The sequence below is a fragment of the Salvelinus namaycush genome, chromosome 19 (genome assembly GCF_016432855.1).
Source record: "Salvelinus namaycush isolate Seneca chromosome 19, SaNama_1.0, whole genome shotgun sequence".
NCBI classification, from domain to species: Eukaryota; Metazoa; Chordata; class Actinopteri; order Salmoniformes; family Salmonidae; genus Salvelinus; species Salvelinus namaycush.
In genome coordinates, this window is record NC_052325.1 from 50,156,760 (window position 1) to 50,184,478 (window position 27,719).

The following is a 27,719-nucleotide window of genomic DNA, read 5'->3' on the forward strand; positions in this document are numbered from 1 at the left end:
TTTAAGATTTTGCCTGGTAGACCAAACATTTGTTAATTTGTCTGGTAAGCAGACAAATTATGATAACCACGCAATTGGATAAGAATAGAAACTTCTGTATTTCTATCCACATGATAGTAGCAGAATATATGTAATGTCCAAGTGTCGGTGGAAATGGGTTTACATATTTTAAACCTACTTGCTCAGCACATACATTTTCCACAACAAAACCAGTCATTATGTAACACTACCTTGAAATATTGGCCACACAAAACATTATTGCAAAAAACGTTGTATCCAGTGTCATGAATTAAAAAACAACATTTATTTAGTGCCTCTGAGAAATGATACAGCACATAGTGGTTACAAAAATAATGAATATCCACAGGTTCAGTCAAGACACAACAGTAGCACTATAGCCAAGAAGGTCTCAGAAATGTATCAACACAAGGCTACTTAATAAGACACTACAAAGTGTCTTATTAAAATACATCTGGGTTTCCTCAACCATCACAGTCAGCAGTCACTCCAATAGAGATTAGCACCAAATTGAACTAAAAACATTTTCAAACCCCAATGGTAGGTTATTATCAATAGGATTATATTTTTTGATTAAAAGCAAAATTGACCCTTACATCAAATTTGTCATCTGCTTTAAGGTTACGAAAGATCTTGTATCTTGTATCTTGCGTCTTGGATATGAGTATGGTGAATTTAGTGTAGGCTATGCCCAATGAGGACATATAAAACATAATGTTCACCAAATGTAAAATGGCAAGTAGACATGTACAGTAAACTTCGACAGATGTAGGAATTAGTCATATTTATTATAAGAGTCATCATATCTTACCTTAGTTTTATTTACTTATTTTTTTTTAAGTATCTTGACATCAAAGCATAATCTCTTTTGACATGCATTTCTAAAACCACACACTCCTTTTCACAACGTACAATTTTCCATATTAGGTTAGAAACACCCTCACCTGTGTAAATGTATGAAATAGTCTGTGAAAAAGTGCTGACTACAATATGGATTAAGGCATTTTTCATGTGTTACTAATCCAAATCAAATTGTGTGTTTTAACATAACTTCATTTAAAAATAAATATCTATTATCTTCTTTAATTCTTAAAATATCATTTAAAAGGTTGCTGTACCATTTAGTAAACTACAAGCCTTAAATGGAATAAAAATAAAACGAACATTTGGAAAATGGTACATTAAAATGGTTGAATATACCAAATTTAAAGACAGCTTCAAAAGTAACATAAAATCAGGAATAAAATAAAACTCAAACAGACATATCATATACAAACTTATTTTTTTACGCATACAATTAAAAAAAATGCTGCCACAGTTAGCTTCTCTTCTCTTGTTCAACCCCTTGGAAAATATGTGCCAATGCCTCGAGAAAAAGGCAAACACCTCTCTGTTCGACCCGTCTCTTTGGCATTATGGAAGGGATGGAGAAGACAATGGGAAACTTCTCTGCCAGGCAAGCGCTGCAGACCCAGTTCGAAAGATGTCATATTTTTACGGGCGGAGGGAGGAGGAATGGGCCTGTTTGTACACTTGTAATGCGTTTACTTGGACCAAAGTGACAGGGATGGTATTTTAAATTATTTTTTGGAGTGTGAGAGAGAACTGTTCTCGATACACAACACTATGTAGGAGCTAGAGCAACTGCTGGGCAACTGTTGTAGGAGCTGGCCGGACTGCAGTGAGGACGCGAGGCCTGTCACTGCGCGGTCTCCTGCCCTCCATGTCTCGCAGTAGTTGTCAGTCTGGCGGTGACCCTCGTTGCTAGAGCCGTGCCAGACCATTTTCTCAGGCCTGAAGGGAAACAAATCGAAGGAAATTATGTTAATCACCTTATTAGACACATTTAATAAAAAAAATCGATCCAGTTAACAGTGATAATACAGTGCCTTCATGACACTGTTATAAGCAGTATGGCATAAGCCCTGGCATATCATAGACTACCACTTGAGCTACCACACTTTATAAAAAAATATTTTTGCTTATGGCGACATGTTATGACTAATGAGAAAGTAGCTATTTGCCATAATAAGAACGATACTGCACGGTTAGATTAAACAATTTGCAAATTCTCTATAACAGCCAGCTTGACATGTGTAGACCACACAGTGTTAAAAGGTATTCAACTCTATTAGAGTCAAACATTTCACAGAGAGAGTTGATATTGTAAAACAAAAGGTAACACTCTACAGTGTTAAAAAGGTGGTCAACTATTAGAATAAAATGAAATGACTCTGGTGGAATAGATTTTTAACACTTTACACCATTGCGAATGAATGGAACAATAACAAGCGTTGGAAAACACTTTAGAAAGTGTAACATTGACTCTGTGTAGTATAATAATATAGATTTTTTTTTGTTGCTAGCTAGCTTCAGGGACTTTATTAATGGACTTTGTAGATTTAACACTATCGGAGTTGATTCAACACTGGAGATGTTACTGTGTAGCTGTGTCTGAGAGGCAACCACTCACCATGCACTGTCCCTAAGGATATCTCGGCCATCAAAGGAGTAGATTGGTGCATTTTCCTTCATCCTGCCCCCAGTCTTACTGAACATAGACTCCCAGCTATTAAACAGCACTTGGTCCTAAAGGGAGAGAGCATATATGTTCGTCAGCCAGAGTAACAAGGTTCAAATGAAAACCCAGGGCAGCATTTCATTACTTATTTGATGCTGAACCGTATTGGATTGAAACAATCTCTAGAATCTCATGAAATGCTATTGAATAGGTTACTTCACTAAACGCAATGTCAATTTGGTGTCAGAAGTGGGATCCCACAGTCTAGACTTGTGCTTTCAGGAGTATGTTTACACACCTTCAGGTTTATGATGGGGAGGCTGTCTCTGTCGGACTTGCGAACAATGCTGTAGAGGTCCTGGAGCTTGGAGGACAAGAAAGCCCTGAATGTTCCCTTCAGGCCCACAGCACGGGCCTGCTGGAAACACAGGAAGTCTGACCCACGAATGCCCCGCATGTTGCCCACTTGGGGCATGTTCAGGGCGATCAGGTGGAGCTGATCAGAAAAGAGAGATGAGTTATAAAAACGGCTCAGGTCTACACACACTATTTAGATGAGACCATTTGAACAATACATACTTTCTGGGAAGGCACATTAAATGATGATAAAGGTACTCACTCCTGGCCCTGATGTGTGCAAGTGACCGGCAGGCTGGGGAACAGGTCTTCGCTGGGGGGTGACTGGGAATCGGCTTTCGGGCCGGGTGGGATACCTGTTCTCAGGCTGCACATGGCTGTAGCGGCCATCTGTCTGAGGGGGGTACCTAGCGTCAGGCTGAGGGGGATATCTGGGGTCGTACTGAGGGGGATATCTGGGGTCGGGGTTGCGGTTGTCGGGTTTGGCAGGCCTGGGGATCTCCGCAGGCTTGCGAGGAGGGGGCTTGATGGGGTGGGTGGCGGTACCGCCTTGGGAGAAGTGTTCAGCTCCATTGTTGGCCGAGTGATCCTGGGACTGGGGGTAGTTGACGACAGAGGGAGGCTGGACTGCCGCTACTTCGTTGTCCTGAAGATTAAGAACTTTATTTATTTGACATGAAAATTTGTACTTGATAAAAGTTGATACATTTTCTCTTTTATTTACACATTTTTATATTGATAGAACAATTTACCAGATCTCTGTAGAAGGGACTGTAGTCACCGAGCTGAAAAACAATAAGCATATGAAAAAAGTACATACATTTTTTGCTGAGTTGTGTTTTTCTAAGTTTCTTTTAGTCTGCACTTCAACTTTTTGAATGTGCATCTCCAGCTCCTTCCTACCTTACCAACCCATTTTTCATATGAAAGAAAAATGTATGACTGTACCAGGACTTGTTTGAATCCATCGCGGACTCGGATGTAGAGATCTGTTTTGTCGACAATGTAGATGAGGGTGCCCTCCGACTGGCGTCTTGCAGTAGCAATCATGGTGTCGTATGACCTCAAAACTGTCACCTGGGGAGACCAGTACATATTATAGTACATGTACAAGACTACATACATAAATCAGACAAACAACCAGTGAATCCTATTAGTTATGATGAATACATTCCCTTTTGACCAATGCAAAATACAGTACACCTTTACAATCTTTGAATCTGCTTTTTCTCTGAGGTTCCTCCACTGAATCCACTTAACTGAATACATCAATCTCTGGTTTATGGCACATATACAGCGCCTTCAGAAAGTATTCCTACCCTTGGATTTATTCCACATGTTGTTGTGTTACAGCCTGAAGTGAAAATGGGTTATATATTTTTTTCCCCTCACCCATTTACACACAATAGCCCATAATGACAAACTGAAAACATGTATAAAAAAATAAATTTAAAAAAATTGCTATTTTTTTGAAAATTAAATACAGAAATATCTAATTTACCTAAGTATTCACACCCCTTAGTCAATAGTTTGTAGAAGCACCTTTGGCAGCGATTACACCTGTGAGTCTTTCTGGGTAAGTCTCTAAGAGCTTTCCACACCTGGATTGTGCAACATAGGGCCCATTATTATTTTAACATTTTTTCAAGCTCTGTCAAATTGGTTGTTGATCATTGCTAGACAACCATTTTTTGCGTCAAAACTGTAACTCGTCAAAACTGTTCCTTGGTAAGCAAGTCCAGTGTAGGTTTGGCCTTGTGTTTCAGGTTATTGTTCTGCTAAAAGGTGAATTCATCTCCCATTGTCTGGTGTAACGCAGACTGAACCAGGTTTTCTTCTACGATTTTGACTGTGCTTAGCTCCATTCCGTTAATTTTTTATCATGAAAAACTCGCCAGTCCTTAACGATTACAAGCATACCCATATCATGTTGCAGTCACCACTATGCTCAGTAATGGGTTGTATTGGATTTGCCCCAAACATAACACTTTGTGACATAACACTATGATAAAGTTAATTGCTTTGCCACATTTTTTTGTAAACAGGATGCATGTTTTGGAATATTTGTATTCTGTACAGGCTTCCTTCTTTTCACTCTGTCAACTAGGTTAGTATTGTTGAGTAGCTACAATGTTGTTCATCCATCCTCAGTTTTTGTCACGACTTCCACCGAAGTCGGTTCCTCTCCTTGTTCGGGCGGCGTTCGGCGTCACCGGTCTTCTAGCCATCGTCGATTCACTTTTCATTTTCCATTTGTTTTGTCTTGTTTTCCTACACACCTGGTTGTGTATTTAACCCTCTGTTCCCCCTCATGTCTTTGTGTGGAATTGTTTGTTGTAAGTGCTTGTGCACATGTTTACTGATGCGCGTCGGGTTTTGTACCCCTGTTTGTTATTTCTTTATGCCGTTGGTTTTGTAATTAAACTGCTCCGGCTATTACCTAGTTCTGCTCTCCTGCGTCTGACTTCCCTGCCACCAGTTACGCACCCCTTACAGAATTTCAAACCTAACATATGGAGTCAGCAGGAGCAGGTGCTCCTGGTATAGGGGTTGGGGAGCGCGTCCAGGAGCAAGCGGCAATGATCCACCATCTCGGCGCCGCCATGGACCGCGTCGTCCAAACCATGGACCGCTGGGAGAGACAGGAAGTTCCTCCAGCGCCTACGCCAGCACAACCAGGGCCTCCACTACTCGCCTCCCATTCACCCGGTCCCAGTGGGATTCGTCTCGCCCTTCCTCGGGAGTACGACGGGACGGCTGCACGCTGCCAGGGTTTCCTATTGCAGCTAGATCTCTACCTGGCAACCGTCCACCCGGCTCCTTCGGGCCGTGAGAGGGTGTCCGCCCTCATCTCGTGCCTCTCAGGGAAAGCCCTGGAGTGGGCCAACGCCGTGTGGGGAGAAGGAGACGCGGGGTTGGACCATTTCGAGGATGGTGAACGTCTCTACCATCTGAGGCAGGGGACATGAACCGCCCAGGAGTTCGCCATGGACTTTTGGACCCTGGCCGCCGGCACGGGATGGAGCAACAGGGCCCTGATCGACCACTATCGCTGCAGTTTGCGCGAGGACGTCCGTCGGGAGTTGGCCTGCAGTGACACCACCCTCACCTTCGACCAGCTGGTGGACCTGTCCATTCGGTTGGATAATCTGCTGGCTACCCGCGGACGCCCAGAGCGGGGTCTGTCGGTTCCATCCCCCAGCACCACCGCTCCGATGCCCATGGAGCTAGGAGGTGCTGTGCGCAGGGAGACCGGAGGAGGTTCCGTCTCGTGCACCATCTGTGGCCGCAGAGGCCACACTGCCGGTCGGTGCAGCAGGCAGGGCACTCTGGTGTCACCACAGGTGAGCCGGCACCATTCTCACCCAGAGCCCTCTGTTGCACACATGTTTTTGTAAGTCACTTTTCCTGAATTTTCCCCACATTCCCAGTATAAGGCGCTAATCGATTCAGGCGCGGCTGGGAATTTTATAGACAGAAAGTTCGCCCATAGTTTAGGGATCCCCATTGTTTCCGTTGGTGCTACGGTTTCCACCGTGTGCATTCCCCCTGGATATGCCGATTTGGCTCTCGCCTTCTCCAAAAAGAAGGCGACTCAATTACCACCCCACCGACGGGGGGGATTGTGCGATAAATCTCCTGGTAGACGCCGCACTTCCCAGGAGTCACGTGTATCCCCTGTCACAGGCGGAGATGGCGGCTATGAAAACATATGTCTCCAGATCCCTGCATCAGGGGTACATTCGGTCCTCCACTTCACTCCTCGAGTTTATTTTTTGTGAAGAAGGAGGGAGGTCTGCGCCCGTGTATTGACTATCGAGGTCTAAACCAGATCACTGCGAGGTACAGTTACCCGCTACCTCTCATAGCCACAGCGATTGAGTCAATGCACGGGGCGTGCTTCTTCACCAAACTAGATCTCAGGAGCGCTTACAACCTGGTGCGTATCCGGGAGGGAGATGAGTGGAAGACGGCTTTCAGTACTACCTCGGGGGATTATGAGTACCTCGTCATGCCGTACGGGTTGGTGAATGCTCCATCAGTCTTCCAAGCCTTTGTAGACGAGATTTTCAGGGACCTGTGTATATTGATGACATTCTGATATACTCTGCTACACGCACCGAGCATGTGTCCCTGGTGCGCAGGGTGCTTGGTCGTCCGTTGGAGCATGACCTGTACGTCAAGGCTGAGAAGTGCCTGTTCTTCAAACAGTTTGTCTCCTTCCTAGGGTACCACATTTCCACCTCAGGGGTGGAGATGGAGAGTGACCGCATTTCAGCCGTGCGTAATTGGCCGACTCCCACCACGGTAAAGGAGGTGCAGCGGTTTCTAGGGTTTGCCAATTACTACCGCAGGTTTATCCGGGGTTTTGGTCAGGTAGCGGCTCCCATTACCTCACTGCTGAAGGGGGGACCGGTATGTGTGCAGTGGTCGGCTGAGGCGGACAGGGCTTTTGGTCACCTGAGGGCTCTGTTTACTTCGGCTCCCGTGCTGGCCCATCCGGATCCCTTTTTGGCATTCATAGTGGAGGTGGACGAGTCCGAGGCTGGGATAGGAGCCGTGCTCTCTAAGCGCTCGGGTACGCCAACAAAGCTCCGCCCCTGTGCCTTCTTCTCGAGGAAGTTCAGCCCGGCGGAGCGAAACAATGACATGGGAGACCGGGAGCTGTTGGTTGTCGTCAAGGCTTTGAAGGCATGGAGACATTGGCTTGAGGGGGCTAAACACCCTTTTCTCATCTGGACTGACCACCGCAATCTGGAGTACATCCTGGGCGGCGAGGAGACTGAACCCTCGCCAGGCAAGGTGGGCCATGTTTTCACCCTCTCCTACAGACCAGGTTCCCAGAACGCTAAGGCAGACGCACTGTCCCGACTGTATGACACAGAGGAGTGGCCCATGGATCCCACCCCCATACTCCCGGCCTCCTACCTGGTGGCGCCGGTAGTGTGGGAGCTGGACACAGACATTGAGCAGGCGCTACGTGCAGAGCCCACTCCCCTCCAGTGTCCCGCTGGGCGTCTGTACGTTCTGTCTGCTGTCCGTGACCGGCTGATCTAATGGGCCCACACGTCACCCTCCTCTGGTCATCCAGGCATCGGTCGGACGGTGCGCTGTCTGAGTGGGAAGTACTGGTGGCCCACTTCGGCTAAGGACGTGAGGGTTTATGTTTCCACCTGCTCGGTGTGCGCCCAGTGTAAGGCTCCTAGGCACCTGCCCAGAGGTAAGCTACACCCCTTACCCGTTCCACAACGGCCTTGGTCGCACCTGTCGGTGAATTTCCTTACCGTTCTTCCTCCCTCACAGGGTAACACCACGATCCTGGTCGTTGTGGACCGTTTTTTCTAAGTCCCGCTGTCTCCTCCCTCTGCCCGGTCTCCCTACGTCCCTACAGACTGCGGAGGCCTTGCTTACACACGTCTTCCGGCACTACGGGGTGCCTGAGGACATAGTGTCTGATCGGGGTCCCCAGTTCACTTCGAGGGTCTGGAGGGCGTTCAAGGAACGTCTGGGGGTCTTGATCAGCCTTACCTCGGGTTTTCACCCCAAAGGTGGAGAGAGTTAACCAGGATGTGGGTAGGTTTCTGAGGTCTTATTGCAAGGACCGGCCGGGGGAGTGGGCGGCGTTCGTGCCCTGGGCAGAGATGGCCCAGAACTCGCTCCGCCACTCCTCCACTAACCTCTCCCCCTTCCAGTGCGTACTGGGGTATCAGCCAGTTCTGGCTCCTTGGCATCAGAGTCAGACCGAGGCTCCTGCGGTGGATGACTGGTTCCGTCGTGCGGAGGAGACATGGGACGCCGCTCATGTTCACCTTCAGTGTGCCGTGCTGCGCCAGAAAGCCAGCGCAGACCGTCACTGCAGTGAGGCAAACACCGGGGGACCGGGTCTGGCTCTTGACCCGAAACCTGCTCCTCCGCCTGCCCTGCCGGAAGCTGGGTCCGCGGTTTGTGGGGCCATTTAAAGTCCTGAGGAGACTGAACGAGGTGAGTTACAGGTTACAGCTTCCCCCCGATTACCATATTAACCCCTCGTTCTATGTGTCTCTCCTCAGGCCGGTGGTGGCTGGCCCGTTCCAGGAGTCTGAGGTGCGGGAGGTTCCTCCACCCCCTCTGGACATCGAGGGGGCCCCGGCGTACTCCGTTCGATCCATACTGGATTTGAGGCATCGGGCGAGGGGCCCTCAGTACCTCGTGGACTGCGAGGGGTACGGTCCGGAGGAGAGATGCTGGGTTCCGATGGAGGACGTGTTGGACCCTTCAATGCTGCGGGAGTCCCACCGTTTCCGTCCGGATCGCCCTGCACCTCGTCTTCCGGGTCGTCCTCGAGGCCGGTGTTGGCACACAGCTGGAGTCGCGCGTCACGGGGGGGTACTGTCACGACTTCCACCGAAGTCGGTTTCTCTCCTTGTTCGGGCGGCGTTCGGCGTCACCGGTCTTCTAGCCATCGTCGATCCACTTTTCATTTCCATTTGTTTTGTCTTGTTTTCCTACACACCTGGTTTTCATTTCCCTCATTAATTGTTGTGTATTTAACCCTCTGTTCCCCCCTTACAGTTTTCTCCTATTACACCCATTAAAGTCTAACTGTTTTAAAGTAACTCATGGTGAAATCCCTGAGCGGTTTCCTACCTTTCTGGCGACTTTGTTAGGAAGGACGCCTGTATCTTTGTAGTGACTGGGTGTATTGATACACTATCCAAAGTGTAATTAATAACTTCACCATGCTGAAAGGGATATTCAATGTTTGCTTTTTATTTTTTTTACCTATCGACCAATATGTGCCCTTCTTTACGAGGCAATGGAAAACCTCCCTGATCTTTATGATTGAATCTTTGTTTGAAATTCACTGTTCGACTGAAGGATCTTACAGATACAGTGCATTCAGAAAGTACTCAGACCCCTTGACTTTTTCCATATTTTGTAACGTTACAGCCTTATTCTAAAATTGATAAAATTATTTGTTTTCCTCAATCTACACACAATACCCCATAATGACAAAGTGAAAACAGGTTTTTAGAAATACCATATTTATATAAGTATTCAGACCCTTTGCTACAAGATTCGAAATTGAGCTCAGGTTTCTATTGATCATCCTTGAGATGTTTCTACAACTTGATTGGAGTCCACCTGTGGTAAAGTCAATTGATTGGACATGATTTGGAAAGGGACACACGTGTATATATAAGGTCTCACAGTTGACAGTGCATGTCAGAGCAAAAACCAAGCCATTAGGTCGAAGGAATTGTCCGTAGAGCTCCGAGACAGGATTGTGTCGAGGCACAGATCTGGGGAACGGTACCAGAAAATGCCTGCAGCATTGAAGGTCCCCAGGAACACAGTGGCCTCCATCGTTCTTAAATGGAAGAGGTGTGTAACCACCAAGACTCTTCCTTGAGTTGGCCGCCTGGCCAAACTGAGCAATTGGGTGAGAAGGGCCTTGGTCAGGGAGGTGACCAAGAACCCGATGGTCACTCTGACAGAGCTTCATAGTTCCTCTGGGGAGATGGGAGAATCTTCCAGAAGGACAACCATCTCTGCAGCACTCCACTAATAAGGCCTTTATGGTAGAGTGGCCAGACAGAAGCCCCTCAGTAAAATGCAAATGACAGCCCTCTTGGAGTTTGCCAAAAGGCACCTAAAGGACTCTCAGACCACAAGAAACAAGATTCTCTCGTCTGATGAAACCAAGATTGAACTCTTTGGCCTCAATTCCAAACGTCACATCTGGAGGAAATCTGGCTCCATCCCTACGGTGAAGCATGATGGTGGCAGAATCATGCTGTGGGGATGTTTTTCAGTGGCAGGGACTGGGAGACTAGTGAGGATTAGAGGTCGACCGATTAATCGGAATGGCCGATTTAATTAGGGCTGATTTCAAGTTTTCATAACAATCGGAAATCGGTATTTTTGGACACGTATTTTATTTTTTTACACCTTTATTTATCCTTTATTTAACTAGGCAAGTCAGTTAAGAACACATTATTATTTTCAATGACGGCCTAGGAACGGTGGGTTAACTGCCTTGTTCAGGGGCAGAATGACAGATTTTTACCTTGTCAGCTCGGGGATTCAATCTTGCAGCCTTACAGTTAACTAGTCCAACGCTCTAACCACCTGATTACATTGCACTCCACGAGGAGACTGCCTGTTATGCGAATGCAGTAAGAAGCCAAGGTAAGTTGCTAGCTAGCATTAAACTTCTTATAAAAAACAATCAATCAATCATAATCACAAGTTAACTACACATGGTTGATGATATTACTAGTTTATCTAGCGTGTCCTGCGTTGCATATAATCGATGCGGTGCGTATTCGCGAAAAAGGACTGTCGTTGCTCCAATGTGTACCTAACCATAAACATCAATGCCTTTCTTAAAATCAATACACAAGTATATATTTTTAAACCTGCATATTTAGTTAATATTGCCTGCTAACATGACTCGTTGCGAACTGTGAAGACTATTTCTTCCTAACAAAGACAGCCAACTTCGCCAAACGGAAGATGATTTAACAAAAGCGCATTTGCGAAAAAAGCACAATCGTTGCACAACTGTACCTAACCATAAACATCAATGCATTTCTTGAAATCAATACACAGAAGTATATATTTTTTAAACCTGCATATTTAGCTAAAATAAATCCAGGTTAGCACGCAATATTAACCAGGTGAAGTTGTGTCACTTCTCTTGCGTTCATTGCACGCAGAGTCAGTGTATATGCAACAGTTTGGGCCGCCTAATTTGCCAGAATTTTACGTAATTATGACATAACATTGAAGGTTGTGCAATGTAACAGGAATATTTAGACTTAGGGATGCCACCCATTAGATAAAATAGGGAACGGTTCCGTATTTTACTGAAAGAATAAACGTCTTGTTTTCGAGATGACAGTTTCCGGATTCGACCATCTTAATGACCTAAAGCTCGAATTTCTGTGTGTTATTATGTTATAATTAAGTCTATGATTTGATAGAGCAGTCTGACTGAGTGGTGGTAGGCACCAGCAGGCTCGTAAGCATTCATTCAAATAGCACTTTTGTGCGTTTTGCCAGCAGCTCTTCGCTGAGCTTCAAGCATTGAGCTGTTTATGACTTCAAGCCTATCAACTCCCGAGATTAGGCTGGTGTAACCGATGTGAAATGGCTAGCTAGTTAGTGGGGTGCGCGCTAATAGCGTTTCAAACGTCACTCGCTCTGAGACTTGGAGTAGTTGTTCCCCTTGCTCTGCATGGGTAACGCTGCTTCGAGGGTGGCTGTTGTCAATCAAATCAAATTTGTTTATATAGCCCTTCTTACATCAGCTGATATCTCAAAGTGCTGTACAGAAACCCAGCCTAAAACCCCAAACAGCAAGCAATGCAGGTGGAGAAGCACGGTGGCTAGGAAAAACTCCCTAGAAAGGCCAAAACCTAGGAAGAAACCTAGAGAGGAACCAGGCTATGAGGGGTGGCCAGTCCTCTTCTGGCTGTGCCGGGTGGAGATTATAACAGAACATGGCCAAGATGTTCAAATGTTCATAAATGACCTGCATGGTCAAATAATAATAATCACAGTAGTCAGCACCTCAGGAGTAAATGTCAGTTGGCTTTTCATAGCCGATCATTAAGAGTATCTCTACCGCTCCTGCTGTCTCTAGAGAGTTGAAAACAGCAGGTCTGGGACAGGTAGCACGTCCGGTGAACAGGTCAGGGTTCCATAGCCGCAGGCAGAACAGTTGAAACTGGATGTGTTCCTGGTTCGAGCCCAGGTAGGGGCGAGGAGAGGGACGGAAGCTATACTGTTACACTGGCAATACTAAAGTGCCTATAAGAACATCCAATAGTCAAAGGTATATGAAATACAAATCGTATAGAGAGAAATAGTCCTATAATTCCTATAACAACTACAACCTAAAACTTTTGCCTGGGAATATTGAAGACTCATGTTAAAAGGAACCACCAGCTTTCATATGTTCTCATGTTCTGATCAAGGAACTTAAACGTTAGCTTTTTTACATGGCACATATTGCACTTTTACTTTCTTCTCAAACACTTTGTTTTTGCATTATTTAAACCAAATTGAACATGTTTCATTATTTATTTGAGGCTAAATAGATGTTATTGATATATTATATTAAGTTAAAATAAGTGTTCATTCAGTATTGTTGTAATTGTCAATTTTACAAATACTTAAAAAAAAAAAAATCGGCCGATTAATCGGTATCGGCTTTTTTTTGTACTCCAATAATCGGTATCGGCGTTGAAAAATCATAAACGGTCGACCTCTAGTCAGGATCGAGGCAAAGATGAACGGAGCAAAGTACAGAGAGATCCTTGATGAAAACCTGCTCCAGAGCTCTCAGGACCTCAGACTGGGGCGAAGGTTCACCTTCCAATAGGACAATGACCTTAAGCACACAGCCAAGACAACGCAGGAGTGGCTTGGGGACAAGTCTCTGAATGTCCTTGAATGGCCCAGCCAGAGCCTGGATTTAAACCTGATCGATCATCTCTGGAGAGACCTGAAAATAGCTGTGCAGCAACGCTCCCCATCCAACCTGACAGAGTTTAAGAAGATCTGCAGAGAATAATGGGCGAAACTCCCCAAATACAGGTGTGCCAAGCTTGCAGCGTCATACCCAAGAAGACTCAAGGCTGTAATCGCTGCCAAAGGTGCTTCAACAAAGTATGGAGTAGAGGGTCTCAATACTTATGTAAATAAAATATAGATATTTTATATAAATTAGCAAATATTATAAAAACCTGCTTTTGCTTTGTCATTATGGGGTATTGTGTGTAGATTGAATAGGGAAAACAATGATTTAATCAATTATAGAATAAGGCTGTAACCCAACAAAATTTTGAAAAAGTGAAGGGGTCTGAATACTTTCCGAAGGCACTGTAGATTGCTAAATACTTGGGAAGAGATTCCCATACCGATTCAATGGCACATGGTTTATGAGCTGATACACAAAACTACGCCGGATTCAAATTTGTAATTATACAAAATTCTTGCAACCAATAGAACCTACTGTCAAGTTACCATGTTAGCTAGCTATGTAACATGACTGAAAAACATACCAATAATTAGCGACTCTGGATTAGTTTTAAAAGTTTTGTGAAATTAAATCAAATTCGTGTGAATCCCAATAGAAAGATTAAAAGGCATCTCTGGAAATATGGGTCATATTGTTTTTGAACCATTTAGGCTAGAGACGAGTCATTCAATAGGGATTCTCAAGCATTTTATATAATTTGACAAACCATGTGGCGGGGAAGTGTCGCGGTCCGTTTTAAACTAATCCCAGGTTGCTACTTATTGGTTTGAAAAACAACTTTGTTCAGTCATGTTACCTAGCTAGCTAACCTGGTAACTTGACAGTAGGTCTAGGCAAATTTGATTGCCACAGGAATATAGGAAAAGGGTCTTGCAGCATGCCTGTCACGAAACATTGCTCCATTTTCACTATCTGTCACTCTGAGGCTGCATGACAATGAACTTGCACAGTCTACTCAGATTGGCCTGTACTCTTGGTTATAAAAGGTGATGAAATTATACAATGTACCAACATTACTCGCTGTGCGCGGTAATCCAATGTAACAAATGTACAAATCTAACCACAGAAGATGCATCAGGGTCTACATTTCCCGCTGGCTGATTACAGCTGCCACACATGATACGCGCATGAAAATGAAGTGGATATTATTCGACCTGCACATACAAGAGACTAGTGGCTGTTGCTTAAATTCAACTGAATTTATGTACAATTATTTTATTTTTTTTACATTTTATAACAGACGCCAGCGGGTTCTTTAGATCGCTAGGGCTGAAAAATGTGGTAGTATCATATGGAACAGTACTACGGTATTGGTATCATAAGTATCATGACGTTTTGGTACCGTGATATTACCATGGTACTGGTATACAGTGCAACACTAATAGAAATGTGTTATTTGTTCACTCCTGTTCCCTTCATCTAATATTAGGTTTTGGTTGACGATCTGATAACGTTCAGTGTAAAAGATAAACAAATATAAAGAAAATCAAATACTGTATGACAGACCGTGGGATGACCACTTACCCCTGAAGTGTGACCAGGAGTTCCAGGTGGTCCAGCAGGTCCGGGGGGGCCAGGAATATTGATGGCTGTGATGAAGAAAAAAATAAATGATGACGATATGATATACACTGAGTGTACAAAACATTAGGAACAACTTCCTAATATTGAGTTGCACCCCCCTTTTGCTCTCAGAACAGCCTCAATTCATCAGGGCATGGACTCTACAAGGTGTCGAAAGCGTTTCACAGGGATGCTGGCCCATGTTGATTCCAATGCTTCCCACAGTTGTGTCAAGTTGGCTGGATGTCCTTTGGGTGGTGGACCATTCTTGATACACACGGGAAACTGTTGAGTGTGAAAAACCCAGCAGTGTCGCAGTTCTTGACGTAAACCGGTGCAACTGGCACCTACTACCATACACTGTTCAAAGGCACTTAAATATTTTGTCTTGTCCATTCACCCTCTGAATGGCAAACATACACAATCCATGTCTCAATTGCATCAAGGCTTAAAAATCCTTCTTTAACCTGTCTCCTCCCCTCTTCATTTACACTGACTGAAGTGGATTTAACAGGTGACATACATAAGGGATCATAGCTTTCACCTGGTCAGTCTATGTCATGGAAAGAGCACATGATCCTAATGTTTTGTACACTGTGTAGTTGCTTGTACCTCACTCCAAACCACCACCAATGTAAAATTGAACTTGGGAGTATACCCTATTGAAGACTATTGTGACATTGTGTTTGTCACTGGTTAGGAAACTCACAGTGGTTAGGTCTATAGGCCCCTGGTAGTGAGGAGGACCCTGGGGGCCCGGGAGGACCTGATGGGCCTGGGATTCCTGGACGACCATCGTAGCCGATCCCTGGGGAGCCTGGTGGGCCCTGGGGACCAGGGAGGCCCATGATTGAATCTCCCTTTGGACCCTGTGATAAAAAAAATTGAAAATAACATTTAACTTTACTTGTGCCACATTCACTATAAGGCTCTCTTTCCATTTTTGTTAGCAAGACATGACAGATATTGTAAGGTGTCTTAATGACTGATATCAGGTTGTGACAAGTTCCTTTTATGTTCTCTCAATTTCGTACCATAAGTCCTGGGTTTCCAGGGGGTCCTGGTGGGCCTTGTTGTCCTCTAAAACGGGGGTCATAATAGCCACCACTTGGCTCTCCCTTCTCCCCCTTCATGCCAGAATCCCCACGCTCTCCTTTCAGGTCATTCTGCAAAGACAAACATCTATTAATGCTCTGTCCTGTCAAACTTACCCATCTTCTTAAGGATGATAGGATTATGTAGGTATAGGATAATAGCATTTCACTTCTTGTTAGGTTTTTAGGTTAATTGAAGATGAGAGTGCGGAATCTGGACTGGCAGTAGAGGGCTCTTTCCACCAAATCAGAGTGGTGAGAGAAATAGAAAGGCAAAATACAAAGAGATGACTGAAATCCAGATACATTTTGATTGGAGAAGAACTCTCTAAGGCTAGATTAAAAATTCAACAGCGATGTAGTGGAGGTTAAATGTTTGTAAACGTTGTTTCTGCACCTCTTTATTCTGTGAATATCTTTTCACCACCTGTTCCGCCAAATTAGTGCTTTTTGCATGAACGATTACGCCATCTCAACCAGTGTATCCAAAATGTACAAACCTACTATTTTAGCTACTAAATCCCTGTATGTAATGCATACTGTAGTACTATTAATGGTAATACTGTACCTTGAATGTGAATATGTCTAAGTTAGAGGCCACACCTGGAAATAAAAAATAAAAAAATCACGAAAAGCATACTCGTTGAATTGTAGCCTTAAGATAAAACCAAGTGGTTGTTGTTATCCCTGTGCTGTATTGAGACATAAAAGTCTTACCTGGCGTTCCTGGGAGACCTTGAGCTCCATGATCACCTTTCTCCCCCTTTGTCGCTACAAAAAACAGAACATGTGAAGAATATACACAGTTAAGAAAGTAAATATGGAAACATTTCTATTAGAAATAAATATAATTTGTATCACTGTATTGTAATGGTTGTATGCACTGCCCATGCCCAATGGCAGTCAAATGTAACTTTTTTTATGGGCTAATGGAATGGTTAGCCTTACACTAAAACAGAATGGATTTCGAAGTCTAACTCAAACCTTGACAGCGCTATTTGATGTTCCAGTTTTTTTATAAGTAAATTCCCCAAATCTAGGTGCTTTTTATGAAAGCATTGGCCTAATCTCTTGACAGTAGATTGATTATGAATCCCTCTTTCTTCAATAGCTGAAAACAATTGACGGTTGATGGGGAACTGTTTATGTCTCTTTAAAGAATAAAAACTGTCTCTTCATTTTCAACTCTTCAATTTGTTGACTGCTGGGTATGCTCATGTGCCAAATGTAATCCTCTGTCTTCAAGATGTTTTAAGTTTGACGTAAAAACAACAAATCATTGTCAGCATACCTGGATAATTCCTTGAGGCGTCATATCCCTGCAATAAAATGGGAAATTACACATTAAAGTGTTCTCCAGTATTTTGCACACAAACATGATATCTTGTTTCTTATTCCTAGATGAAGATGGCATTATAGACTTTTTTGTGGCCAATGGCATCGATGGTACAGTTGAAGTTGGAAGTTAACATACACCTTAGCCAAATACATTTAAACTCAGTTTTTCAAAATTCCTGACATTTAATCCCGGTAAAAATTCCCTGTTTTAGGTCAGTTAGGATCACCACTTTTTTTTAAGAATGTGAAATGTCAGAATAATAGGAGAGCGAATGATTTATTTCAGCTTTTATTTCTTTCATCACATTCCCAGTGGGCCATAAGTTTACATACACTCAATTAGTATTTGGTAGCATTGCCTTAAAATTGTTTAACTTGGTTCAAACGTTTCAGGTAGCCTTCCACAAGCTTCCCACAATAAGTTGGGTGAATTTTGGCCCATTCATCCTGACAGAGCTGGTGTAACTGAGTTAGGTTTGTAGGCCTCCTTGCTCGCACACGCTTTTTCAGTTCTGCCCACAAATTTGCTATGGGATTGAGGTCAGGGCTTTGTGATGGCCACTCCAATACCTTGACTTTGTTGTCCTTAAGCCATTTTGCCACAACTTTGGAAATATGCTTGAGGTCATTGTCCATTGGAAGACCCATTTGCGACCAAGCTTTAACTTCCTGACTGATGTCTTGAGATGTTGTTTCAATATATCCACATCATTTTCCTTCCTCATAGTTCGTTAACAAGAAATTTGCGGAGTGGTTGAAAAACGAGTCTTAATGACTAACCTTAGTGTATGTAAACTTCCGACTTCAACTGTAAATCATCTTCAGGGTTGTGTTCATTAGGGCATGCACTCGAAAATTAAAATGATTGTTGGTTATTAGACAAGTCAAAGTTGTCAGTCTTCCATTTGGTGCTGAATGAACAAAACCCTGGTGTTGGGAATAAGGATTCTGATAAACTCACGTTGAAGCGGTCCACAGGCACAGCTGGTCCGGGTGATCCTGGGGGCCCGGGTGGGCCTGGGACACCCTGAAAAGAGACGACATTAGTCAGTGCACTTCCATTGGATTGTAAACCGGCCCAGTGCAATGTAATATGCACATGTCACACTTACTGGGTAGCCAAATCCGGCACCTGTGGTTGGCTCTCCTTTTTCCCCCTTGTATCCGTTTACACCAGGACGACCCTGTAGGAAACAGACATGGACAGTTAGACACTACACAGGCCTTACACAAGGAGCATTCACTAGAGATAATAATAGCAGTAATAATAATTACAAGAGATAATACTAGTAGTAGTAGTATTAGTTGTATTAGTTGCATGTATTAGTAGTAGTAGTTGCATTGCAAGAGACAGAAATCAATCCTATCTCGTGCAACTGGCTGTATTCAATATCCAATCAGTGAGCAGAAAAAAGTTTACATGATTCGTTGATATCGTTCCAATCGGAAATCCGTCCCAGTTGCCATGTCAACACAGCTGTCAGTGCTGCAGCCAATAGCGACAAAAAATACATGCCAAATGGGAAATGTATGAACCATGGGTGTCAAACATAGGACCCGCGGGTGGTTTGAATAAAAAAATATACAGTACCAGTCAAGAGTTTGGACACACCTACTCATTCAAGGATTTTTATTGAATTGTACTATTTTCTACATTGTAGAATAATAGCGAAGACATCAAAACTATGAAATAACACATACGGAATCATGTACAGTGGGGAGAACAAGTATTTGATACACTGCCGATTTTGCGGGTTTTCCTACTTACAAAGCATGTAGAGGCCTGTAATTTTTATCATAGGTACACTTCAACTGTGAGAGACGGAATCTAAAACAAAAATCCAGAAAATCACATTGTATGATCTTTAAGTAATTAATTTGCATTTTATTGCATGACATAAGTATTTGATACATCAGAAAAGCAGAACTTAATATTTGGTACAGAAACCTTTGTTTGCAATTACAGAGATCATACGTTTCCTGTAGTTCTTGACCAGGTTTGCACACACTGCAGCAGGGATTTTGGCCCACTCCTCCATACAGACCTTCACCAGATCCTTCAGGTTTCGGGGCTGTCGCTGGGCAATACGGACTTTCAGCTCCCTCCAAAGATTTTCTATTGGGTTCAGGTCTGGAGACTGGCTAGGCCACTCCAGGACCTTGAGATGCTTCTTACAGAGCCACTCCTTAGTTGCCCTGGCTGTGTTTTGGGTCGTTGTCATGCTGGAAGACCCAGCCACGACCCATCTTCAATGTTCTTACTGAGGGAAGGAGGTTGTTGGCCAAGATCTCGCGATACATGGCCCCATCCATCCTCCCCTCAATACGGTGCAGTCGTCCTGTCCCCTTTGCAGAAAAGCATCCCCAAAGAATGTTTCCACCTTCATGCTTCACGGTTGGGATGGTGTTCTTGGGGTTGTACTCATCCTTCTTCTTCCTCCAAACACTGCGAGTGGAGTTTAGACCAAAAAGCTCTATTTTTGTCTCATCAGACCACATCAGACCTCCCATTCCTCCTCTGGATCATCCAGATGGTCATTGGCAAACTTCAGACGGGCCTGGACATGCGCTGGCTTGAGCAGGGGGACCTTGCGTGCGCTGCAGGATTTTAATCCATGGCGGCGTAGTGTGTTACTAATGGTTTTCTTTGAGACTGTGGTCCCAGCTCTCTTCAGGTCATTGACCAGGTCCTGCCGTGTAGTTCTGGGCTGATCCCTCACCTTCCTCATGTTCATTGATGCCCCACGAGGTGAGATCTTGCATGGAGCCCCAGACCGAGGGTGATTGACCGTCATCTTGAACTTCTTCCATTTTCTAATAATTGCACCAACAGTTGTTGCCTTCTCACCAAGCTGCTTGCCTATTGTCCTGTAGCCCATCCCAGCCTTGTGCAGGTCTACAATTTTAGCCCTGATGTCCTTACACAGCTCTCTGGTCTTGGCCATTGTGGAGAGGTTGGAGTCTGTTTGATTGAGTGTGTGGACAGGTGTCTTTTATACAGGTAACGAGTTCAAACAGGTGCAGTTAATACAGGTAATTGGAGAACAGGAGGGCTTCTTAAAGAAAAACTAACAGGTCTGTGAGAGCCAGAATTCTTACTGGTTGGTAGGTGATCAAATACTTATGTCATGCAATAAAATGCAAATTAATTACTTAAAAATCATACAATGTGATTTTCTGGATTTTTGTTTTAGATTCCGTCTCTCACAGTTGAAGTGTACCTATGATAAAAATTACAGACCTCTACATGCTTTGTAAGTAGGAAAACCTGCAAAATCGGCAGTGTATCAAATACTTGTTCTCCCCACTGTAGTAACCAAAAAAGTGTTAAACAAATCATAATATATTTTAGATTTTACATTCTTCAAAGTAGCCACCCTTTGCCTTGATGACAGCTTTGCACACCCTTGGCATTCTCTCAACCAGCTTCATGAGGTAGTCACCTGGAATGCATTTCAATTAACAGGTGTGCCTTGTTAAAAGTTAATTTGTGGAATTTATTTCCTTCCTAATACGTTTGAGCCAATCAGTTGTGACAAGGTATGGGTTTTATACAGAAGATAGCCCTTATTGACTGGTACTGTATATATATATTTGTGTTTTTTAAATAAAAAAATTGTGGGGGGGACTTAATATACTTCTAAATGACTAAAACCAAATCGAAACTGTGTTGAAATGATAATGGACGAACATTAATACAGTTTTTTGACTGTGTCCAGCTCATTAATAATCACCGAAATGGAAGCTAGACAGTCAGGGAGCATAGAAAATTGGATAAAGGTTTTTTATCCATCGTTTTGGGCGGCGAGGAAATCCGAGAGACCAAATGCGTCCGCGGGGGCAAAATTAGTTTGACACCCCTGATATAAACAACTCTAGACACCCTGGCTAGTCATGGTTTATGTACAGTATATGGTCTGGCAGTCAATAATGGTAATTTTATAAGTGAAACCAGACGTTTCTCTGTCCAGTTTTAACTAAAAATGTCTAACATGAACTGCATTAGCTAGCTCGTCACTGGCGTGGTTAGCTTGCTAGCTTGAGATGATGTCACAAGCAATTTGCATCTGCAACCGAAATTACATCCATATTGCTTTGTGTGACACTACTACTGTCACGCTACTGAGACCCTACTGTAATTGTAAAGTTAGAAATTTAGCTCCAGTACTTACAGGTCTTCCGGGCATTCCAAATTCACCCTTTATCCCAGAAGGTCCATACTGCCCCTGCACAAACAACACATCAATCATATGTGACAAAAACACATTCACTAGAAAGATTTTTTATCCGTTCGACAGGGGTGGATTTTTGTTTTGTTTTGTGTTTTTTTGTGTTTTTTTAAATGATGATTGCCAAATCATTTTCTAGGTACTTGATGTCACTGAGTAATAATTAAGCTCCACATATTATTCTAAATTCCTGATGTGCATGCAAAATATGTTTTTTTCAACTATAAAAATAATGCTTCCTTGCAGGACAAGGATTGTCCTGACTTTCAATGCCTGAATTGGCCTCCCGGGTGGCGCAGTGGTCTAGGGCACTGCATCGCAGTGCTAGCTGCGCCACCAGAGTCTCTGGGTTCGCGCCCAGGCTCTGTCGCAGCCGGCCGCAACCGGGAGGTCCGTGGGGCGACGCACAATTGGCATAGCGTCGTCCGGGTTAGGGAGGGTTTGGCCGGTAGGGATATCCTTGTCTCAGTATGTAATGTAAATGTAATAAAATGTATGCACTCTACTGTAAGTCGCTCTGGATAAGAGCGTCTGCTAAATGACTAAAATGTAAATGTAAATGTAATTGCTTCATCAAGTTTCACCATCCAATTATTTCAGATCTACAGGAGTGCAGGAGTTTCACCATGGCACGGACCATTGGAAATACGTTGGTGCATGGCAATTATTAGAATATGGCAAATATGTAAGGGACACTCAACGAGGGGTTATGTGTTCTATGGAAAATAATAAATGACGTGGAAGGTGTGTGGAACTTTCCACAGAACTGCATTATTTTCCAGAGAATGCATAGAGCCCCTTTTCTACCATGGCTATAATTTAACACATTTGTTCAACTGTGTTCAACATCCACTGAAGTAGCTAGCAAGTTTACTAGATAGCTACAGTAGTTTCCTTGGTAACCAAACAGACAGACTTGCTAATTTAGCTAACCAAACCATCAGTCCTAGCTTCCTATTATGGAAATCGAATTCAACAATGCCAATAATGTTTTTATATTTTGCTTTCAAAAGCAGCTCAAACATGAACAGATGAATGTGCAAGTAGAGATACTGGGGTGCAAAGGAACAAAAAAAATATATATAACAATATGGAGATGAGGTAGTTGGGTGGGCTATTTACAGATGGGCTATGTACATGTGCAATGATCTGTAAGCTGCTTTGACCGCTGATGCTTAAAGTTAGTGTGGGAGATATGACTCTCCACCTTCAGTGATTTTTGCAGTTCGTTCCAGTAATTGGCAGCAAAGAAATGGAAGGAAAGGCGGCCAAACGAGGAATTGGCATTGGGGGTGACTAGTGAAATATACCTGCTGGAGTGCGTGCTATGGGTGGTGCTGCTATGGTGACCAGTGAGCTGAGATAAGGCAGGGCTTTACCTAGCAAAGACTTATACATGACCTGGAGCCAGTGGGTTTGGCGACGAATATGAAGCGAGGGCCAGCCAACGAAAGCATACAGGTCGCAGTGGTGGGTAGTATATGGGGCTTTGGTGACAAAACGGATGGGACTGTGATAGACTGCATCCAATTTGCTGAGTAGAGTGTTGGATGCTATTTTGTAAATTACATCGCCGAAGTCAAGGATCGGTAGGATAGTCCGTTTTACGAGGCTATGTTTGGCAGCATGAATGAATGATGCTTTGTTGCAAATAGGAAGCCGATTCTAGATTTAATTTTGGATTGGAGATGCTTAATGTGAGTCTGGAAGGAGAGTTTACAGTCTAACCAGACACCTAGGTATTTGTAGTTGTCTACATATTCTAAGTCAGAACCGTTCAGAGTAGTGATGCTAGACGGGTGGGCAGGTGCGGGCAGCAATCGGTTGAAGAGCATGCATTTAGTTTTACTTGCATTTAAGAGCAGTTGGAGGCCACGGAAGGAGTGTTGTATGGCATTGAAGCTCATCTGGAGGTTAGTTAACACAGTGTCCAAAGAAGGGCCAGAAGTATACAAAATGGTGTCGTCTGCGTAGAGGTGGATCAGAGAATCACCAGCAGCAAGAGTGACATTGATGTATACAGAGAAAAGAGTCGGCCTGAGAATTGAACCCTGTGGCACCCCCATAGAAACTGCCAGAGGTCCGGACAACAGGCACCCCCGATTTGACACACTGAACTCTGTCTGAGAAGTAGTTGGTGAACCAGGCAAGGAAGTCATTTGTGAAACCAAGGCTGTTGAGTCTGCCGATAAGAATGCGGTGATTGACAGAGTCGAAAGCCTTGGGCAGGTCGATGAATACAGCTGCATAGTATTGTCTTTTATCGATGGCGGTTATGATATCGTTTAGGACCTTGAGTGTGGCTGAGGTGCACCCATGACCAGCTCGGAAACCAGATTGCAGAGCGGAGAAGGTACGGTGGGATTCGAAATGGTCGGTGATCTGTTTGTTATCTTGGCTTTCGAAGACCTTAGAAAGGCAGGGTAGGATAGATATAGGTCTGTAACAGTTTGGGTCTATGGTATCTCCCCCTTTGGGGGGATGATCGTGGCAGCTTTCCAATCTTTGGGGATCTCAGACGATACGAGAGAGAGGTTGAACAGGCTAGTAATAGGGGTTGCAACAATTGCTGCGGCTAATTTTAGAAAGAGAGGGTCCAGATTGTCTAGTCCAGCTGATTTGTAGGGGTCCAGATTTTGCAGCTCTTTCAGAAAATCAGCTATCTGGATTTGGGTGAAGGAGAATGGGGGAGGCTTGGGCAAGTTGCTGTGGGGATCACCGACCATTATAACAGTGCAGAGCTGTTTACCAGGGTAGGGGTAGCCAGGTGGAAAGCATGGCCAGCCGTAGAAAAATGCTTATTGAAATTCTCAATTATCGTGGATTTATCGGTGGTGACAGTGTTTCCTAGCCTCAGTGCAGTGGGCAGCTGGGAGGAGGTGCTCTTATTCTCCATGGACTACAGTGTCCCAGAACATTTTGGAGTTGGTGCTACAGGATGCAAATTTCTGTTTGAAAACTAGCCTTTGCAATCCAAACTGCCTGTGTATATTGGTTCCTAACTTCCCTGAAAAGTTGCATATCGCGGGGACTATTCAATGCTAATGCAGAACACCACAGGATGTTTTTGTGCTGGTCAAGGGCAGTCAGGTCTGGAGTCAACCAAGGGTTATATCTGTTCCTGGTTCAACATTTTTTGAATGGGGCATGCTTATTTAATATGGTGAGGAAAGCACTTTTAAAGAATAACCAGGCATACTCTACTGACGAAATGAAGTGAACATCCTTTCAGGATGCCAGTTCGATTAGAAAGTTTGACTCTGGACCCAGGCAAGGCAGTGACCGCTGAGATCCTGGTTGAAGACAGCAGAGGTGTTTTCAGAGGGCAGGTTGGTCAGGGTGATATCTATGTGTTTACAGATTTGGGGTTGTACTTGAAAGGTTCCATGATAATTAGGGTGAGATTGAGGGCATCTATCTTAGATTATAGGACGGCCGGGGTGTTAAGCATATCCCAGTTTAAGTCACGTAACAGTACAAACTCTGAAGATAAATGGGGGGCAATTAATTCGCATATGGTGTCCAGGGCACAGCTGGGGCCTGAGGGGGGTCTGTAATAAGCGGCAACAGTGAGAGACTTATTTCTGGAAAGGTGGATTTTTAAAAGTAGAAGCTTGAACTGCTTGGGCACAGATCTGGATAGCATGACAGAACTCTGCAGGCTGTCTCTGCAGTATATTGCAACTCCACCCCTTTTGGCAGTTCTATCTTGGTGGAAAATGTTGTAGTTGGGGATGGAAATTTCAGAATCTTTGGTGGCCTTCCTAAGGCAGGATTCAGACACGGCTAGGACATCAGGGTTGGCGGAGTGTGCTAAAGCAGTGAAAAAAAACTTAGGGAGGAGGCTTCTGATGTTAACATGCATGAAACCAAGGCTTTTACAGTTATAGAAGTCAACAAATGACAGCGCCTGGGGAATAGGAGTGGAACTGGGGACTACAGGGCCTGAGTTAACCTCTACATCACCAGAGGAATAGAGGAGGAGGAGGATGAGGCTACGGCTAAAGGCTATAAGAACTGGTCATCTAGTGCGTTGGGGACAGAGAATAAAAGGAGCAGATTTCTGGGCGTGATAGAATAGACAAGGGTATGGTAGGATGTGAGTACAGTGAAGGTAAACCTATGCGTTGCGTGACAATGAGAGAGGTTAAATCTCTGGAGGCATCAATTAACCTAGGTGAAGACTCCGCATGTGTGTGGGGTGGGACGAAAGAGCTATCTAAGGCATTTTGAGTGGGACCCTTGGCTCTACAGTGAAATAAAACTAAAACTAGCCAAGACAGCAGTAGACAAGGCATATTGACATTAGAGAGAGAAATAAAGCAATCACAGGTGTTGAACAGGAGACCTAAGACAACAACAGGTAAATGGCGATGAATGGGCAGAGCGGGTCAGTTAGGTACATACAGGACCTGAGTTCAAGGCTGGGGCTGACAGGTAAACCAAATGAGGGACCGTGTTATTGAAACGGTCCAGGGGGCATCAGCTGTGTAGCCGAGTGATCACAGGGTCAAAAGAGCAGCAATAGGTGAGTCATGGTGCTGTTCGGTAGTCACTACTATGCTAGGCGAGCAGGGGACACAGCGTTCAGAAAAGCTAGCGGGCCGGGGCTAGTAGACGGTTCTGTGGCGATATCGTAACAGAATAGCCTGTTGAGACCACATTGGGCGATCACGTCGGCAGTCCAGTCGTGATGGATTAGCGGGACTCCATGTCGACAATAAAGGGTCCAGGCCAATTGGCAAAGGAGGTATTGTAGCCCTAGAATTAGCTGGTATATGGGCCTAGCTCAAGGCTAGCTGGTGCTAGCTTCGGGACAGAGGCGTTAGCTACCAGTAGCAGCTCGTTTGTAGCTAGCTAGTAATGATCTGGTGTAATGATCCAGAGCGGCAGAAATCCGGTGATATGGTAGAGAGAAGCAGTCCGATATGTTCTGGGTTGATATCGCGCTGTGCAGACTGGCAGGTGATTGTCCGAGCTAAGGCTGTCTGATTCCGGAGGGAAAAAAGGCGAGGACCGCTAGCCGTGGCTAACAAAGACTAGCTCCTGATGGAAGTTCCAGTTATAAGGAATAAAAATATGGCTATAAGAATCAACTATAGCCACTGAATTCTACCATGCTGATACTGTGCATTATAGGGAAATAATGCACGCTCTAGAATGCCCTTCAAGCCAATCAGAAATTACTATTTAACAATGCCATGGTATAATTAAGCAATAAGGCACCGCCAATATACTACGGCTAAGGGCTGTTTTTTAAGCACGACACAACACGGAGTGCCTGGATACTGTAGCTGTGGTATACTGGCCATATCCCACAAACCCGAGGTGCCTTATTGCTATTATAAACTGGTTACCAACGTAATTAGATCAGTAAAAATAAATGTTTGGTCATTCCCATGGTATACGGTCTGATATAATATGGCTGTCAGCCAATCAGCATTCAGGGCTCGAACCACCATGTTTATAATGTCTGATATACCACAGACTTCAACCAATCAGCATCCAGGAGCCAAACTACCCGGTTTATAAAATTAAATTATAGCATTTTATACATGCTGGCTTTCGCAGGCTATACCTGAGAATAATGTGGGAGGGCATACAGCCTGTCGGCAATTTATTAATGTGCAATTTGCCGCTATTTGCCGTTTTAGGTGTGACATCATTACGTCCAGCTGTTTTTATCGACACAAGATAGTTCAATTTGAAATGCACCCTAGCAGGAAATTGCTGAATCCATTTTCTATGCAAACTTTTTAAATGTTGACAATAAAATCACTAGACAAGTTAATGGAAACATAGCTATTGATATACATGGCAGCTCAATATACTTAAAGTAGACTCAGCAATATGTGTTTACCACGAGGAACAGGGCTACTTCCGACACAAACTAAGACCGCATGAAGCGAGTGGTTGCACACGTCAGCATTTGCTGTCATGCAGCTATCCCCTTGCAGAAGAGAGACGTGAACTGTCGTGCACATGCGAAGATGCTTAACAGTATCTGTGCTGGTGCTGACAAGTGCAGACTCTTGCCTCACACTCTCTCTTGACAATATCTCTGGCCC

At 44.2% G+C, this 27,719-nt stretch overlaps 1 protein-coding gene across 4 annotated transcripts in view; it reads right to left on the reverse strand.

Annotated features, from left to right (window-relative positions):
- Positions 1-277: 277 nt before the first annotated feature.
- LOC120064493 (collagen alpha-1(XVIII) chain-like) overlaps positions 278-27,719 on the reverse strand; it is a 194,752-nt gene continuing 167,310 nt past the window's right edge. For all 4 annotated transcript variants that reach the window (XM_039015113.1, XM_039015112.1, XM_039015111.1 and 1 more), the window contains 15 exons: positions 21,595-21,648; positions 18,535-18,606; positions 18,384-18,449; positions 17,376-17,403; positions 16,802-16,855; positions 16,653-16,687; positions 16,025-16,156; positions 15,700-15,859; positions 14,952-15,016; positions 3,845-3,973; positions 3,649-3,681; positions 3,159-3,542; positions 2,838-3,035; positions 2,492-2,607; positions 278-1,812 (listed from right to left, as the gene is read on the reverse strand). In XM_039015113.1, coding sequence (XP_038871041.1) covers positions 1,599-1,812; positions 2,492-2,607; positions 2,838-3,035; positions 3,159-3,542; positions 3,649-3,681; positions 3,845-3,973; positions 14,952-15,016; positions 15,700-15,859; positions 16,025-16,156; positions 16,653-16,687; positions 16,802-16,855; positions 17,376-17,403; positions 18,384-18,449; positions 18,535-18,606; positions 21,595-21,648 — 1,740 coding nt within the window. In that variant the 3' untranslated portion in view covers positions 278-1,598. The remainder of the gene's footprint in view (positions 1,813-2,491; positions 2,608-2,837; positions 3,036-3,158; positions 3,543-3,648; positions 3,682-3,844; positions 3,974-14,951; positions 15,017-15,699; positions 15,860-16,024; positions 16,157-16,652; positions 16,688-16,801; positions 16,856-17,375; positions 17,404-18,383; positions 18,450-18,534; positions 18,607-21,594; positions 21,649-27,719) is intronic.